An 18,757-nucleotide genomic window follows, 5' to 3' on the forward strand; every position below is an offset into this window, starting at 1 on the left:
AAGAAACTTATCGTTTATAAAACTTTGTTTTATGCAATTATTGCGTTTTCTTTGATTATGAAAATGTAAATCCTGACAAACAAAATGTTATGATCAGAAAGCTATTTGTTTTGGAATTAAGCAAGATAATGATCCATTTGAATATACTTCATTTGTGGTCCAGTTCACTCTAACTATCCATGAACACACTAATAATTGACTTGCTAGATAAAATTTAAAAACGATTTTAGTAATCTTGTCGTATAACAAATCAACTAATTAGATACTATATACCAAACAATAGAAAAGAAAGCCTTGCATTCCAAAAAACAAAAACGCATTAGTGAAATGCTCAATACAATGAAAGTTTGAATCCCTTTTACAAATATTGGAATTTTTCCTGTCAAATATTATATGCTCATCTTCTGCTACAGCCATGCACGAACTCTACTAATTAATGATCTTCATGTGATTGAGAAGACATGAGCATTTCTCTCTTCTTTTGCAAGCTATAATTGTAGGATTAAAAGTTTTGGAATTTACTTAAATTCTTTCAGCTTTTTGTGAAAGTCAAAGGGCATTTCTCTCTGGACATCTCTCATCAAGAAGGAGTCCGTGAAGGACCCCTTCCTTCTCCTTAGCTGCCCTCGTAACCTTTAGTGTTGATCGCGTAGGGGGAAGGGAAAAAAAACTTTTGGAAGAAAATCCTTTGGGTTTTCTTGCTAATGGACGACTGAAGGTTGTTTTCCAAGAAATGGCAAGCCCATTCGATTAGCTCGCAGGAACAGGTCGCTTCAAATCTTTAGTGGTAGAGTAAAGAAATGTGAAAATAATTTCTAACAAATTGATCACAGTACAAACACTTTGGTTCATATAAGATGGGGTTTTTACATATATAATCCTATTTTTATTCCAAATTACAAAGATAGTCCAACTTTTTAAATGCTCCTAAAAATAGAGATTTTGCTACTTATAGTAGCGACTTCCACCAAAATCATGTGGAAAATGTTCATAGAATCTTGAGTTATAGCAAATGAATTAATCGGATTTAGTAAGCAGTAACATTTTCAGATGTAACTTTTGGAAGAAGGCAAAATTACTACGGCAAACTCCAGCAGCCCATTGGGATTGAAGCCAATGTACAATCCATTAAGCCCGGCATAGTATTTGGGCCTCACGTTGGGTTTCTCATATTACGTATCTCTGGGCTCAGAAATGCCCAACCCATGAAGCCCTTTCCTGTTGTAAAACTTGCCAGATTGCACAGCGATAAAACTAGCTACAAAATATCTTTCTTTCAATAGGAAAATATAATCTTAACTCCACGTGTAAGGATGGAACACTTTTTTATAAAAAATTATATATTTTAATCTCGCTATTGATGTCAATGCGATATGAGAGTTATGTTGGTGAACGATCTATAAAAATATAAATATACGACATTTGAGGTGCATAAAAACGGTGGTCTGCCATTTAATACAACATTTGAGGTGCACTGCTAAAAGGACGACCTGTAAGAATACACGAACTTCACTAAAAGGGCGGTATGTAAATTTATGACATTTGAGGTGCACAGGGACGTTGCTAAAAGTGCATGCAGTTTTGGGGTTTTCTTTTTCTTTTTTGGGAAGGGGGAAGACTACTTTGGGGTTTTAACCACTGGCAAATTTTACTTTATGAAATTTTTTGTTCATCTTTAAAATAATAGCAAAAAAAAAATAACAACTCTTAATTGTTCAAACGCTAGAGTAATATTCATTCTCTTTTACAGATCTTCCAGCCTAGGAAGGACGAGGCATCAAGGTCAAAATAAAGCAACCAGCACTATTGTTTCTCCTGCTCATACGGGATGCATCTTTGGCATACTTAATTCGGAAGAAAACTGCTGGAAAGGGCAAATTTGTTTACTCTTCTCAGCGTCGTCTTACTCCTCCAGTTTTATCTTCAGATAGTAACACTTCATCATCTAACATGATAAATTGACCAACTTTTCAATCAAAGAAACTTTGATGACCACATGAATACGAGTTCAACAGCAATAAATTTTTCTTTGTTACAGAAAAGCAAAAGGTGATTTGGTAAGCCCTCCACTTCTGAAATTGATCCATTAGGTTGCTTTTCTATCTTTTCTTGACCCTTTTGATCTTTTACAATATAGCTTGCATGCCACATTTACGTTAGCACCCTATGTTGAAGTTAGAGAACAAAACAGAAGAAAGTGGGCTCTTCTCTTTACAGCCAGCACAAAAGCTAGCTTTATGTTCTTTATTTGTAGCAGATCAATGCAATCAACTATTGTGAGTACTAATAATAGGGGGATTTTAACAAAACATACAGGTGCAATCAAGTCTGCAATCACTTCTCTGGAGGAAGACCAATGAAGTTGCATCGAACGAATTTCTTTAATGCTGTCTAGCTTTTGACTTTCATGATCATCTCTTTTCTGAAACTTGAGTGTATTTGCAAATTCTTGAACTCTCTATGAGGTTGTCATAACCCCATTTCATAATTCGTCAAATGTCATTCCTTAGCGAGGTGAACAATGGCTCTGTCTCGTCTCCTTTTACTACCAAACCTTTTCCCCTCACGTTAGGCCTCCACTTTCTCTTTCCAACTTTTAAAAAACCCGCCTATCGCACACAGCTTCAAAAAGAGAAGCTCATCACCAACTTCCCCTTTCATTCCAGACTCCATAAGACACATTCCCAAAATTTCATCAAAAGCAAAAGTGAAAAAGATCAGTCCACCCCACCAAGCTAAAAAAAAGCATCCCAAAAAGCAAAATCAGATTGTCAATAACAATTTAATTGCAGCATGTATATACACCAAAGATCCCATTTTTATACTTCCATGCTCATGCATCTCAGTTCTTGCTCTGCTTGGCTTTCCCAAGAACAATGGCAGAGATTGTTCCTGCAGATCCGAGCACTAGTAATTCTGCAAGTACTAGCAGCAGAAGAGTATATACGACAACTAATACAAGACCCTTTACAAGATTAATCACTTCTGGCCGTGATCATGTGGTTGAGCCCTTTGACAGTGAGAAATTGCCGGTCACTTTGGCTTCAGAGATCCAAAAATTTCTTCGTGTTGCTAATCAGATAGAACTTGAAGAGCCTCGCGTGGCTTATCTTTGTAAGCACCTAAATGGTTTAGAAACAAAGATTGAAACTTGTGCTAGTCATTAAAAAATTCGGTGTTTTAGGTGTTGAATTCTTGATATTGTGTTAGTTAATTATAATGTGTTGCAACATGGAATTTCTTGTAATTGAATTGAAAATCCTCTATGGGTTGGTTGGTTTATATTGTGATAATTGTAGGCTAAATTAGTTTAGACAGTAAGAAAACCGAGTTTCTTGTCTTGATTTTGTTCACCCTTTTGGCTATTAATCTAAAGTTCCTACACTGATTCACTGGCATATCTGTTCTTATTTGTTAATGATAAGCGAACGAAAAAAGTGCTATTTTATTCAGTCGAAAAAATGTTGCAGAAGACATCAGAGAAGTGTATCTGAAAAGAAAGAAAATGCACTTCAAGGAGTGATTTTGTTGCTCTTTTCCTTGCTTTTATAAGCACATTCAAGAAAAGAAGGTTTGGTTGTAATGGGATCGCATAAATGATTATAGCACTCAAGAGAGTTTGGTCTGTATCTTTTATGCTAACGATAAAGCACTTATGGATTGATTCTTTTGTGAAGGCCGTTTTCATGCATTTGAAGTGGCACATAACTTGGACAGAAATTCCAGTGGTCGAGGAGTACGGCAATTCAAGACTTCTCTGCTTCAGCGTCTTGAGCAGGTAAAAAATTGAATGAAAGCCCCCATCAATGGAAATGTTCTTCAAATACCAAGCAATCTTCTCTTTCTTTTTTGAGCGGACAAAGTTTGTTCATCCTAAGAAATTTGATGATTATTGTTTTGTAAGACTACAATTTCAACCAGACTGCTCTACAAGTAAGAGATGGGCTCAACATTTTTAATCCCAAACTCTGCAGTTATTAATCATTATGTCTCTGGCCTAAAAAAATAAAATCACTATGTCTCTGATATGATTCTTTTACATCCATGACAAATACATCAAAGCTGTTATTCTGGTGCCTTTTCTCTTTGATTGGGCTGCAGAAAATGATTCAGCATAGTGTAAGTAACCCTCAATAGTCTTGTTACAAAAGATATCTGTGAAGGAACTTTCCAGATCTTACTATGGGTCTGTATCTTCTGGTTATTGGCAAATTTGTAAATTCTTACAAGTAAAATACTATCAAGCTGAAAATGGCTGCCACCTAAACTGGCACCATCTGTCATTCATTAACTAATTTTCCTCTACTTTCTCGGAACTTTCTTATCCTTTAGTAATAAAATTCTGTGCCCTGACTATTTATGTAACCGACAGGATGAAGAAATTACAATCAGGAAGAGGAAGGAAAAGAGTGACATACGTGAACTTAGACGTGTTTACCGTGAGTACAAGGACTTCATCATCAAGCACAGTGGAGACAGTAATTTGCAAAACAGGTGATCATTCTCTTTTCAAGTCATGTTACTCTATTTGCTTTATTGAAATGCTAACAATGTGCTTAGTTGTGTTGTTGAGTAAGCGCATTATTTATCTCTCTCTTACAGCGAAAAAATGATAAAAGCCCGAGCTATTGCTTCAGCTTTATTCGAAGTGTTAAATACAGTTACTACTGCAGCCGGTCCACAGGTTACCTTAGTTTCTGTTTTATTTTTTTTTGTTTGCTTAAATATTTTCACTTGTTTTCCTCCCAGGTTATGCTACTTCCATAGAATATGTAGGTTTTAAGTTTGCTGTACATTGCAGGTCCTTGCCGAGAGCGAGAGCATTAATGCAAAATCTGAACTGTATGTCCCTTATAATATTCTCCCTCTGGATCAAGGAGGTGCCAGTCAAGCAATCATGCAGCTGCCCGAGGTCTTAATATGTGCATTAATTAAGTTCCATTCATGGATACTTGTTCCAGTAAATTTATTTTTTCTGCATGTTATCAAGCTCCTGATTGCTGCATGCTTTGAATGAGCACAACTTACTGTGCCCTTTATGCCAAGTAATCTTATCATCTTGCATGCGTTATATGTAAATTGTATCATAACAGCTTGATTTTTGACCAAAAATTTTACATTAAATAATCAGATCAAGGCTGCAGTTGCTGCTTTTCGTAAGGTTCGCGGTTTGCCATTTGTTGAAGATTTTAATAGAAGGGTAGTTTGCCTGGATTTGTTCGATTGGCTCCAGTTTTGCTTTGGATTTCAGGTGATCTCCTTTCTTCTTTCAATTTGCAATACAAGACAAATTATATTCTTCATTGATATCATCCTCTCTACATTGAGCTCCACAGTTTCTGATGGAAGAGAATGTTTTAATACGAACATTGTTCGTCTTCTTTCAGAAAGGAAATGTTGCAAACCAAAGGGAGCATTTGATCCTGCTCCTTGCTAACACTCACATACGGAAAAGTCATAAGGAGACATCAGTCTCCAAGGTGCTATAACAATTATAGCATGAAGTCTCTCTACTATAAATGACTGTTTACTTAGTTTGGGTTTTTACTCATTTCATGATACTAGTTAGGTGATGGAGCTTTGGACGAACTGATGAAGAAGTTTTTCAAAAATTATACAGATTGGTGCAAATTTCTGGGGAGAAAAAGCAATATACAGTAAGATTCGTACTCTCATAGTGCTTACTTACATTCTTGTCCCAGGATAGGATTTTCTGTCACCTATGCCCTTGAAGTTTCTCTAGTGTATTTAGTGGTGTAAATGGCTTCAGTGAATTTCCCTAGGGCAATAGTTTGTATCTCTTCTTCAGCTTGCAATGTAATTGTTTGACATTCTCATTCAAATTATCGTAGATAATTATCAGTAAAGTCCAGGGATTTTTTTTCTGATATTCTGCTTTAAATGCAGGTTGCCATATCTGAAGGAGGAAGCCCAACAATATAAACTTCTTTATATTGGACTTTATCTTCTAATATGGGGAGAGGCTGCAAACTTAAGATTTATGCCAGAGTGCCTCTGCTATATATTTCACCATGTATGTTGTGCCATTTCTTTTGGCTGCTTTACCTGTTCGTTCATTGTCTTTCAGTATTTCGTCCTCATACAAAATGTGCAAAGCATCTTAGCCATCGTTTTAGCAAGATTGTTCAGTATTTCATCCTCATGTTTCTTGCTTGATTCAGTCTACATTATTCTGACCATAAGACAAATCATGATTTAGTAAGATTTTTCTTACATCACAAACCACAAAACCTAAGTAAAGGTAATACTATCATGTCCATAATTGGAGAGAAAAGAAAACTCTTTTCTATAAGTCAGCACTACTTATGGTTTCTCTTTGTGATTAACAATACGACAACTCTTGTTTTACTTTCTCTGGAAGAACCATTTTATGGTAAAATGGCAACTTTGATATTGAGCTTTCCTATCCAAGCTTCAGACTGGATTTTTCTTTAAGTTGTTTTTCTTTGTTGTGTCTCCAATCTTAGCCTCACTTGACTTCTTGGCTCACTTCCTCTGTTTGTTTTCTTCTCTGGCTTCTTACTGATAAGCAATATTCTTTACTTGGCTCCCTTTGTTTCTAGGAAACTTTATCTTTTACCTTAGTTTGTTTTTCTCAGATATGCATAAACATACATGTAAATGTTCAGTTCTGAAACTGCATATATGATTGAGTTATGGTTTGGAAGTAACAATCTTGATCTTATAATTTGTGCAATGAGTAGTTATACACCCGTTGGATTGCACACTTATCCATTTAGATTCCTGAAACCTATGTTAAAGGTGTTCTCAATTATATTGCAACTGATTTTTGCTGATTAGAGCTCTGCATGGATTTCAATTTTTTTTTCCCTGACAGATATTTTTGAACTTTTTTTTGTTGACCAGTAAAACTCTCTCTAATTTGAAAGAATTTTTTTTTTCACGTGTTCTTTCAGATGGCATATGAACTACATAGCTTGCTAGTTGGTGCTGTAAGCATGGAAACTGGAGAACGGATTATGCCAGTGTATGGAGGAGGATCTGAGTCTTTTCTTAACAATGTAGTCTTTCATCTATATAAAGTCATATATGAGGTACTAAATGTTAGAGCACTTAAGGAGACATTTGCTGAATCTCTAAGTACTTCAATATTGTAACAATAATTTCATTCAAATCAATGAAGGAAGCTATGAAAAACAGAAATGGAACAACTGAAAAACAGAAATGGAACAACTGACCATTCTTCATGGAGGAACTATGATGACTTGAATGAGTTTTTCTGGTCAGACTCTAATTCCTTGCTTAATTGAAATCTTTTACATCTGTTGAACCATTGGTTGTTGAAATTACCCCTGAGTTGCTTGTTCCTTAAAATGCACAGGTCTGAGGATTGTTTTCAAATAGGTTGGCCTATGCGTCTGGAACATGATTTTTTCTGTATAGACCCTTCCAGTGATAGCAAAACAAAAAAGCCTCGGCAATCAGTCAGGACTAATGAAGACAAGAAGAGTCCTAATGAAGATGAAGAAATGGAGGTAAACTTTGCCTTTCACTTTAAATGTCTAACATCAAACCATAATTATCAATTATGGAAAATGGTGCATGTATAAAAGTTTAGTATTGCATGACAAAATTTCTATGAAAATACGCATTAGTTCCCGTGCAGACCACCTCCACTGATATTGCTCAGACTTCTGCCTAGACACCAGCTTCATATAAGCCATTAACATTTGATATCAAGTCATCCATGTTTTTTGTTATCAAGATCCAAGTCATCCATTGCTTCCTAGGATCATTAAACATGCTTATGGTGGTTTTCAGGACATCCCCGATGAAGGACACGAAGTGCGGGAGGGAAAATGGCTAGGAAAGACAAATTTTGTGGAGATTCGCTCATTTTGGCAAATCTTCAGAAGTTTTGATAGAATGTGGAGTTTCTTAATTTTATGCCTTCAGGTGTGCGTTGAGGAGAGAGATGAGTAGTAATTATCTGTGTTTTGCCTATCAGGATCATTGAGTCATTTTTCCTTTGGTATAGGCAATGATAATCATGGCATCGCATGATTTAGAATCTCCACTTGAAGTGTTTGACGCAACAGTTCTTGAGGACGTAATGAGCATCTTCATCACATCAGCAGCTCTCAAACTTATACGAGGTTCATTACTTTTGTAAGATATGGTGAAATTTTGTTAGTTAATGTCACAAGACTCAAAATGCATTTACAACGGACAGAAACTCAGAAAGCTATAGAAAATCAGGGCAGGAAAAAATTCTTACCACTAAAGTACCACAGCTTCTTGCTTGACACATGAACAACATGATATTTCGCGATTGTTGTGGGTCCTTTTTTTCTTTTCTGTTTCATCAGCATGTATCTTATGTTCATTGTTTCAATTGAACCTGATGAAGATATTCAGAGTGAATTCTCAAAATTCCAGGATACAAATTTTGAGTTGTCATAAACTGAAATAATTTGTCTTGCAGCTATTCTTGACATTGTCTTCACATGGAAAGCAAGGAACACAATCGATTCCTATAAAATCAGAAGAAATGTGCTGAAGGTGTTGGTCCCAATGATATGGACTATCACACTACCTATATATTATATCAATCATAGAGGGAAATATACTTGTTATTCTACACAGAGCCAGAGCTGGCTTGGAGAGTGGTGCTATTCCTCCTATATGGTCGCAGTTGCATTCTATTTGATGACTAATGCATTTGATATGGTCCTATTCCTTGTGCCTGTGGTTGGGAAGTATATTGAGACCTCAAACTCTCGAATATGCACAATGTTGTCATGGTGGAGACAGGTATGACTTCATATATCAGTTGTAATATGTGGAAATGATGGAAAAGAAAAAATCAATTTCTCATGTACCATGCCATTCACTAGAATAACAACCTTAGTGGGACAGAGGGGAGCATAAGATTTTGCATTGTAACAGGAGACAGCCAGGAAATCAATACTTGACTGGGCGCAGGATGGGCATAAATCATCTGATATTTCTTGAGTTGTAGGGTTATTAAGATTGACATTGTTATTGGGAGTTCCCACGAAGTTAAGCTTTTATCCATTCAGTTTCATTGAAATAAATTCCTATATCCCATGTTTGCTTGATCATCCTGTACAACTTGTCTTCATCCTTTGGATTGTTAGATTGTTAGGCTGATTTTTTGTCCTCTGAATTTTTGCATCACTCAGCCTAGGTTGTACGTTGGACGTGGAATGCAAGAGACCCAACTTTCCCAGTTCAAGTATCTATTTTCCCTTAGAACTTTTCCATTATCTATTGACGTTCCCTATGATGGATTTCTGAGGTGTGCATCCCTTGTGTTGCATTTAGGTATACTATGTTTTGGGTGCTTCTAATGCTAAGCAAGTTCATATTCAGTTACCAATTTGAGGTCAGTCTTTTACTTTCTGCATTTTCTCAATACTTGTTTCATTATAATTCAAGAGTTCTTTCTTCAGCCATCTCGTTTTTCAAGTGGAACAATCAGGATGTAGTAACACTAAGTTTAATTATTGCAATATGTTAATGATTGCAAGGGATTATGTTGTCTTAATGTCTTTCCATGTCTTTTGGAAATTTTTTGCCGCTTAGTGTTACCACCTACTTTCATTTTTTTGCACTCATAAAATTGGTATGATTCTTTTTAAAGTCTTCCAGCTAGAATTCTTGTAAGCATTTGAATGTTTTTCCTCCATTTTCGCAATTGAAATTTTCTTGTGCTGAAATAATTGAAACTTTCTGTAAGTGAATGATTACAAATTGTTAATTGGTGAAAGAGTCAGTTTAACCAAAAGAGTCAAACTATATATCCTTGCAAGTGCAATGGTGGGAGTATTAATTTCTTCCCGACTGTCCAGATTAAACCTCTTATATCACCCACTAGACAGATCATGAGGATTGGCATAAAGAACTATGATTGGCATGAGCTCTTTCCCAAAGGTAATTGTCTATTGATATATCCCTTCAATATTAGGTGGTTATATAAGGAACTGGAAAAATCTGACATTGTGTTTATTGATTCAGTCAAGAGTAATGCTGGTGCAATTGCTGCTATTTGGGCTCCTATTATACTTGTAAGATTAAATTCTATTGTACATGATCCCTTACACTTAAAGCATTGAGTATCCTCTGTATGACAACATGTCTAGCATAGGAAAAATGTTTTAATGCTTCCCTATTTAGTATTTATGAATCTCTTAGTCCCTGATGTGGGTTAATAAATGTGGGTTAATAAATGATTTTCCGCAATAAGTATTGTTTGTTAATGTAGAGTTTTGTTTGTCATTATATAAATAATTAGTTATCTAATGTTTTCAGGTCTATTTCATGGATGCACAAATATGGTACTCTGTCTATTGTTCCATATTTGGTGGAGTTTATGGAATTCTTCACCATCTTGGTGAGGTAGGATATGTCTCTTGCTCGCTGAGAGTTAGTATGAAGATGTTCTCACTCATCATGTTCTGCAGATTAGGACACTGGGAATGCTGAGAATTAGATTTCACTCTTTGCCAGATGCATTCAGTGCATATCTTATACCACACAAGGAGAAAGATAACAAGGAAGGAATCAGTAAGTGGTTCCTCTGCCTGAGAGAAAAGGTATGGACTAATCTATTTCATGATATAGTTATTATTAATTCTAAGACTTCCTTGCTTCCATTCTAGATAATTTATGAACTTTCAGGCTTTCGAAAAGAACAGTATTGTGAAATTCGTTGTCCTATGGAACCAAATTATTAGTAGCTTTCGTGAAGAGGACCTCATAAGTAACAGGTGTGTAAGCATATCAGATTCTTCTTTGACCATGAAGGTATAGTAGAAAACTAATGCTGGTATATTCAAAACTCAGGGAAATGCATTTGATGAAAATGCCTTTGTCATCAGAACTGTTCTCAGGCCAGATTCGTTGGCCTGTTTTCCTTCTGGCAAATAAGGTATTGTTTCCTACATTTCTTGATGATCCCGAGTGCTGTTTTCAAAAATCTCTCAGTTGTGGTCTTTCTATGCAGTTCTCAACTGCATTGAGTATTGCAAGAGATTTTTCGGGAAAGGATGCTGATCTTTTGAGAAAGATTAAAAGAGATGACTACATGTACTTGGTAGTAACTGAATGTTACGACTCGCTGAAGTACATTCTTGAAATCCTTGTAGTTGGGGATTTTGAACAAAGGTAGAGTAAGTAGAATGAATTGATGCCATAAACAAATCTAATGATCCATTGCAGTATCTATTTTTCATTATATGCCCTATAGTTCCCTGCATGTTTTAATAACAAAATTTGAATACTCATTTATCTTGTACGGTTGGTCATTCAGGATTATATCTGGAATATTGGATGAAATCGAGGGAAGTATAGGGTGCTCAACACTTCTTGAGGACTTGAACATGAGTGAATTACCAGCTCTACATACTAAATGTGTTGAATTACTCGAACTACTGGTAAAATGTTGCACACAAATCTCGAATGGTTTCTCTTCATTTTTCAGCATGACACCTATCCAACTCCTTCTAGTTGATACCTTTTCTTCATTAAGGTTGAGGGAAATGAAGAACAGTACTGTAATGTTGTGAAAGCACTGCAAGATATATTTGAAATTGTTACCAGTGATCTGATGCTGAAGGGATGTAGGTAAGCTGGAAGAAGGATTTCTTTGGTTACCTAACATGCATTGAAATCAATTATGTTGATATCAGCCTAAATGTTCCAGAACATTGGATTCTCTTTATGCTCATCGTGATGGAGATGATTCTGAACTTTTCACCCACATAGAACCACAATTATTTGCTTCGGCTCGTTCTATCCATTTTCCACTGCCAGATAGTGGCCTTATAGTGGACAAGGTGCATATCTTAACTTTCAATGATACATGTTTCATGAACAGCAAAGACATGGTTCCTCTACATTATTAAACTTATAAATATTGTAGAGCTGATTTTTTTTTGTTTTTGGGGTCAGATCAAGCGTTTTCTTTTGCTGCTTACCACAAAAGATAAAGCCATGGACATACCATCAAACTTGGAAGCTCGAAGACGGATTTCATTTTTTTCAACTTCTTTGTTCATGGATATGCCGAGAGCACCAAAAGTGCGCAACATGTTATCTTTCAGGTCAAACATAAGGGTGGTTTTCTGGAAGTATTATTGCCAGGCACTCTTCTGATTTAATAGTAGAGTTTCTAATTACTAAACCACTTGACAACAAAAGAGACAGCATTATAGTTATTGAATTCCATGACATACTATTATTGCTAATTATTATCTGAAGATATTGTGATACCTATAGTTTGTCCTGACGTGGAGGCTTTTGTTTAAACAGTGTTCTGACTCCTCACTACATGGAGGATGTGAAATATTCATCAGAAGAGCTTCATTCTAACAAAGAAGGCGTTTCAATCCTCTTTTATATGCAGAAGATATTCCCAGGTTACTGCATACAGGACCTCTTAAGGATGTGATTTATATATTCTTCTTTTCCTTTTCAGTAGTATTGGAAAGTTAATATTTTAAAGCATGTCCAGATTACTCAACTCTCCTTTTATCATTGTCTCTCAGATGAGTGGGAAAACTTTTTGGAACGTGTTGGAACTGAAAACCTTAATGCATCAAATGATGAAATAAATGAGGAGGATCTTAGAAATTGGGCTTCTTTTCGAGGGCAAACTCTATCCCGAACAGGTTTGTGGTGCCATTTTATTCTTAGGAAACTGGTGTCTGTTTTCTGAATAATAAAAATTTAAAACTATTACAGTTTACTTCTAAGTTTTCTCATATACACGTTGCAGTTCGGGGGATGATGTACTATCAGAAAGCCCTAAAGTTGCAGGCATTTCTTGACATGGCTGCAGATGATGGTATCTGTCATTACTGGCCTGCTTCCTACTACTGTTCTTTAATGATTGCATGAAACGTTACTTATTACAGAAAAAAGCAGAGCTTGATACCTTTTTTTTTCAACCTGTTGCCTGCTTAATAAGCATTTAAACTAGTTGCAAATTTTGAATTCTCTTAAACAGATATTCTTCAAGGTTATGATGCCATAGGGAAGGGGAACGATACATTATCTGCTCAACTTGATGCACTTGCGGACATGAAATTTACGCATGTTATTTCTTGTCAAATGTTTGGTTCACATAAATCTTCTGGAAATCCTCAGGCTCAAGACATACTTGACTTGATGATAAGGTAAAATTTTTAATGAAAAGCATAGATATTGCAGATGAACGAACTAAGTGTGCAAGAGAGTTGACTATTTAAGGAACTTTTCAATTGACTATTGTGGTAGTTCTTGTTTAAACTGAGAATTCTTTAGTGCATTTTTGTTTTACCTACATAACTGTTTCTTGTAGGTATCCTTCACTCCGTGTTGCTTATGTTGAAGAGAAAGAGAAGATTGTATCAGAGAAAGAGAAGATTGTATCAGATAGGCCTCCTACAGTATATTCATCTGTATTAGTCAAAGCTGTCAATGGTTTTGACCAGGTACCACCTTTGATTTGTGCAGCATTTTAAAAAGAACTGTGAACAAGATAGAAGTGCTTAATTTGATAGAAGTGCATTCATACAACAAAGACCATGAAGTGATTCAGGCCATATGCTTGCATGGTAAAAGCACAGCATACAAATTATATGTGGAAGAGGAACTGCAACATATGTTTAAACGAAAAGTGAATGAAAGAATTGCAGGATTCATCAAAATATGTTTCCCCTCTATAGAACATTAAAATAATTAATAATGCCTATTCATAATTGACTTGAGCTTCCATAGAAGTGTGTTTCTTGGTAGCAGAAAGCATTCACTGTTCAAAATTAACTAAAAACATGCATTCCTACAGTCTTAATACCATCAAAAGATAGGTTTGAGTCTCTGCATTTGAACAATGTCTTCTCTGTTTTCCTACATCAGTATTGTGCTTCACTTTTAGATCCCTCCGCTTTTGTAGGAGATATATCGCATAAAACTCCCAGGTCCACCAAATATTGGGGAAGGAAAACCCGAGAATCAGAACCACTCAATAATCTTCACCCGTGGTGAAGCTCTCCAAGCAATAGATATGAACCAAGTAAGTTCAGCCTTGACTAGGTGAAGATAAGATGGTTGAGGATATTGTCATCCTGAGCTTGTTTCTTGTAGGATAATTATATGGAAGAAGCTTTCAAGATGAGAAATATCTTACAAGAATTCCTCCGCGAGCGAGGACCGAGGCCTCCCACAATTCTTGGGATGAGAGAACACATATTTACAGGAAGGTCAGCTTTTAGGACTCATGAATACTAATTCTGGATATGGCTAAGTCCAATTATAACTTCTACCACCTTTTTGAAACCTGCTGAATGATCTTATCTACCTCTCCACTTGCAGTGTATCTTCTTTAGCATGGTTCATGTCATATCAAGAGACCAGCTTTGTTACCATCGGCCAAAGACTTCTAGCTAATCCACTCAGGTTATTAATGCCTTGTTCTATTACTTATGTATGATAACTTATATTGGTGTCTTCTGACTAGAGAATAAAAGAGATATTGGCTGATGTTTGTTTTTTACAACTGAGATGTAAAATTTTTCTTGTTTTGTCATATTGGTGCCAAGCTATCATAGTAATGCACAAGAACCTGAAATTCTATGAATAATTATTTGGTACTTTGAAGTACTATTGACATTTAGTTATCACAGACAAGCTGCATGCAGGGTTTTTTTTTTATCAATTTCTTTATTCTATTAATCTGATATTAAGAAAAGTGCTTATGCTTTTGTGACGTTTTCCTCTTAAACTTGTAATACAGGGTTAGATTCCATTATGGACATCCTGATTTGTTTGAGAGAATTTTTCACCTAACAAGAGGTGGAGTTAGCAAAGCATCAAAGACAGTAAACTTGAGCGAGGATGTGTTTGCAGGTAGTAAAAGTCATTCCTTGTTTCAGTAGATGCATTACTTTTTTTATTAAATCTCTTACTTCCTTTACTATCCGTTGGATAATATTCTCCATTTTTTATTGCAAACAAAACTTAAGACTATAAGCTAATGTGTTTCCTCTAATTAACTTGTACGGAATTAAATATTCTCACATGCTTCAAACTTTCTCCTTAGACTTCAGTCTTTGCATATGGTGGTTCCTACAGATACAGATACTGCACTTTCTTGTTAGAAGTATCATGCCAAGTCAAACTTTTGAAGACATAAAATTGTGGATGGTAGGATTTTTAGTTTGTTCTGGTGAACTAATTTTATGTGCTGTAGGTTTTAATACTACACTGCGACGGGGAAATATCACTTATCACGAGTATATGCAAGTTGGCAAAGGGCGTGATGTTGGTCTCAACCAAATTTCAAAGTTTGAAGCCAAAGTAGCAAATGGCAACAGTGAACAAACTCTAAGCCGTGATATATACCGCCTTGGGCGTCAATTTGACTTCTTCCGAATGCTCTCTTGTTATTTCACCACCATTGGCTTTTACTTTAACAGCCTGGTAATAAAATATCCTTCTTTTTGAAGTGAATTACAAATTTTATGATTTTATCTAGCACTTTTCTGTTTAATCTCGAGAGTTTTCCAGCAGACATTCTTAGAACAAAACAAAAAAATCTTGAAACATTAGTGTGCTTTAACCTCTTAAATATCACCAATTCTGCTCCAAAAAAATGCGATAGAATCAAGTAAATATGATTTGTTGCACTTCATGCTGCATCTCTGTCAGTTTCTCTACCGAGAGCAATAGTTCTTCGTTAGAAAGATTGCTTACTGTTGAAATAGTAATTTTCACATGCCAAATTAAGTCTATATTCCTTTTGTCTTCTACAGTCTGCGTTTTGCTTATGCAGACTCTGGAATAAATATTCATGCTTGTTGACATTATGCAGATATCAGTAATTGGAATATACGTATTCCTATATGGGCAGCTATACCTGGTCCTTAGTGGTTTACAAAGAGCACTGCTTCTTGAGGCTAGAATACAAAACATAAAATCATTAGAAACTGCTCTGGCCTCCCAGTCATTTATCCAGCTTGGGCTCTTGACAGGCTTACCTATGGTGATAGAGATTGGACTTGAAAGAGGATTCCTTAATGCTCTTAAAGATTTTGTTCTCATGCAATTGCAGCTAGCAGCCGTTTTCTTTACTTTTTCTTTTGGAACAAAATCTCACTATTATGGTCGAACTATTCTTCATGGAGGAGCCAAGTATAGACCAACTGGCCGTAAGGTGGTGGTTTTCCATGCCAGCTTCACTGAGAACTATAGGCTGTACTCTCGCAGCCACTTTGTAAAAGGATTTGAGTTGCTGCTTCTGTTGATTGTGTATGATTTGTTTAGGCGGTCCTTCCAAAGCAACATGGCTTATGTGTTAATTACGTATGCAATATGGTTCATGTCAATGACTTGGTTGTTCGCGCCATTTCTGTTTAATCCTTCAGGTTTCAACTGGGGTAAGATAGTTGATGACTGGAAGGGTTGGAACAAGTGGATTGTGCAGCAAGGTGGAATTGGAATCCACCAAGACAAGAGTTGGCAGTCCTGGTGGTATGATGAGCAAGACCATCTTCGTCATTCAGGGCTGGGTTCTCGGTTGATAGAAATCCTGCTTTCACTTAGATTTTTCATTTATCAGTATGGATTGGTCTATCACCTTGACATATCCAGGCAAAACAAAAATTTCACTGTTTATGTCCTCTCATGGGTTGTCATTGTCATGATTTTTCTGCTGATCAAGGTAACTCAAAACCCATCCTATAGGCATGAGATTAAAATTCCCTTCTGCTGTTTCCTCATGTAGATCAGTGTTGTTGCCTTTAATATGTTTCAACAAGTTTACTTTAACCATAAACCCTTTGTGGCACATGTGTAGTTTAGATGCTTTTTCATTTGATAATTCAGTAGCGACAATTACATCGTACTAAATTGATGCATATCAGATGCAATAATGGTGTGTTTCCATCCCCTTCATTTTCACTCACCTGACTGGAACCTTATCAGTCACAATCAAAAATAGTTTACTTTTAAGGTTCTTTACATGATATAGACGTGGAAAAACTCTATAGAGACATCATTTAAGGCTTTCAGGAGCCTGACTAATGGCTTCAGGATTGGTGTTCTCTTGTTCTTAAGCTACCTTATTGTCACCTACAATTTCTTGTAGTAATTCCACCGTGTTGTTGGGCTCTAAGATGGACTCAAGTTGAAAATCAAATTCAGAGCTTCAGAGACTGAATGAATCTTGGTTTTTTTTTTAATTTTCTTTTTAGATATATCTGGCAGGATGTGAGAACATGTTAGTTTGAGCTCCACCAGAAGTCAAATTGGACACTAATAAGGATGGTATCTTATAAACGATATTCTAGCAGCGCTTAATGGAGTGTGTTTCTTGTTGTGTAGTGATTCCAAATCCCACCTCCCAATCTTCTAATTTTTGACAATGTGTGCATCCTTTTTGTTATGTTCTCATCTTTAGGGAAGAGATGCCGATATGATTGAAAGAACTATAGCTATAGTTTTACATGTCTTCTTAAGCTTCACAGACAAATGTGTTTATAACTCGCGTTCATGTAAGTTTGTAATGGATCCTCAACTGTGCTACCTATGAAACATGCTATACAGGTGGTGAACTTGGGGAGGAAATATTTCAGTGCGAACTATCACCTAGTATTCCGGCTATTTAAAGCACTAATTTTCCTTGGAGTTCTGGCTACCATTATTACTCTGTCAATCATTTGTGATCTATCTTTCAAGGATTTGGTTGTTTGCTGTCTGGCCTTTCTGCCAACTGGTTGGGGGTTGATATTGGTAAGTTCAGAATGAACCTCGTTTGATTATGAAAGCAGTCATGTATGACCTATACACTTCTTTTACTAAAGTGACAATATATCCAGGTTGCACAAGCTGTTAGACCCAAGATTGAAGGCACTGCATTGTGGCATTTCACCAGGGTTTTTGTTCAAGCATATGATTATGGCATGGGTATAGTTCTTTTTGCACCAATTGCTTGTCTGGCATGGCTTCCCATCATTTCAGCTTTCCAGACTCGTTTCCTTTTCAACGAGGCTTTCAGTAGGAGACTGCACATTCAACCAATTCTTGCAGCAAAGAAGAAGAAGCAGAGATGATCTTAACTGTAATCGAGTTTAATGTACATAAGATCTGTACATGCAGAAGTAATACGAAAATCATTTTCGTGTATAGTTAGGATAACCAATTATCCTATGCTAAGCTCATTATTTATTCAGGGAATAAGGAGACAGGCTTAGATGTTTAAGCTCCTATTGGCTTTCAATTGCATTCATCCGCCTATAACAATGAATTGTCCTAGTGACAATCATACACCTTTTACAGGCTTAAAGTTGGACTTAATTGTTGCATCAAGTATTCTTGAAACTTAAATGATGTTTTCTTGCTGTGATGCTAGTGTATTTTACTAGCATAATTTTGTTAATTTTTACATGTCGCCTAAGTTAATTTTTTTTTTATTTGGGCTGAATAATTCATTATGAAAATTGTGGGAAAATAAAAAATGGCTTCCACCCTATAAATGAAAGAGGTGACTATTCAAGATAATTTTGTTGCACAAATTAAATCGTGACTTCCTTTCTTGAACTGATTCTCATATGCATTGTAGACCAATCAATGCATTTCACATTCTCTGTGCAAAGCATATGATGATCTTGTAAACAAATGTTCCCGCAATTAGATCTAAAAATCAAGACCTCTTGTCTAAAAGATATTATTACATTTTAAACACTTCTGGTGTATACTGTTTTGCTGTAAT

The 18,757-nt window shown here is 36.0% G+C and overlaps 1 protein-coding gene and 1 non-coding gene across 2 annotated transcripts; both read left to right on the plus strand.

Annotated features, from left to right (window-relative positions):
* The first annotated feature begins 2,731 nt into the window (after positions 1-2,731).
* On the plus strand, positions 2,732-18,375 carry LOC113772333 (putative callose synthase 8). Its single transcript, XM_027316926.1, has 41 exons — positions 2,732-3,114; positions 3,678-3,778; positions 4,373-4,494; positions 4,603-4,684; positions 4,802-4,912; positions 5,132-5,251; positions 5,388-5,480; positions 5,566-5,657; positions 5,908-6,034; positions 6,939-7,083; positions 7,195-7,264; positions 7,364-7,517; positions 7,804-7,938; positions 8,021-8,138; positions 8,468-8,796; positions 9,189-9,241; positions 9,331-9,391; positions 9,858-9,939; positions 10,024-10,073; positions 10,318-10,404; positions 10,470-10,601; positions 10,687-10,775; positions 10,852-10,936; positions 11,012-11,172; positions 11,318-11,441; positions 11,537-11,631; positions 11,711-11,843; positions 11,959-12,110; positions 12,319-12,425; positions 12,555-12,677; positions 12,785-12,853; positions 13,016-13,184; positions 13,349-13,481; positions 13,943-14,062; positions 14,134-14,249; positions 14,362-14,445; positions 14,783-14,895; positions 15,239-15,468; positions 15,860-16,708; positions 17,593-17,778; positions 17,865-18,375. The coding sequence occupies exons 1-41, from the start codon at positions 2,877-2,879 to the stop codon at positions 18,096-18,098; spliced, it is 5,874 nt and encodes a 1,957-aa protein (XP_027172727.1). The 5' UTR covers positions 2,732-2,876; the 3' UTR covers positions 18,099-18,375.
* LOC113772693 lies at positions 12,782-12,860 on the plus strand. Its single transcript, XR_003468653.1, has one exon. It is a non-coding gene; the product is annotated as a small nucleolar RNA J33 (small nucleolar RNA).
* Positions 18,376-18,757: the final 382 nt, after the last annotated feature.

This window comes from Coffea eugenioides, chromosome 5 (genome assembly GCF_003713205.1).
Source record: "Coffea eugenioides isolate CCC68of chromosome 5, Ceug_1.0, whole genome shotgun sequence".
Lineage (NCBI taxonomy): Eukaryota > Viridiplantae > Streptophyta > Magnoliopsida > Gentianales > Rubiaceae > Coffea > Coffea eugenioides.

Coding starts and splice junctions, on each gene's coding strand:
- LOC113772333 (XM_027316926.1), top strand. CDS start 2,877: ATGGCAGAGATTGTTCCTGCAGATCCGAGCACTAGTAATTCTGCAAGT. Junction 7,518..7,803: donor ATGAAGATGAAGAAATGGAG/GTAAACTTTGCC, acceptor GGTGGTTTTCAG/GACATCCCCGATGAAGGACA. Junction 11,632..11,710: donor CTGATGCTGAAGGGATGTAG/GTAAGCTGGAAG, acceptor TAAATGTTCCAG/AACATTGGATTCTCTTTATG.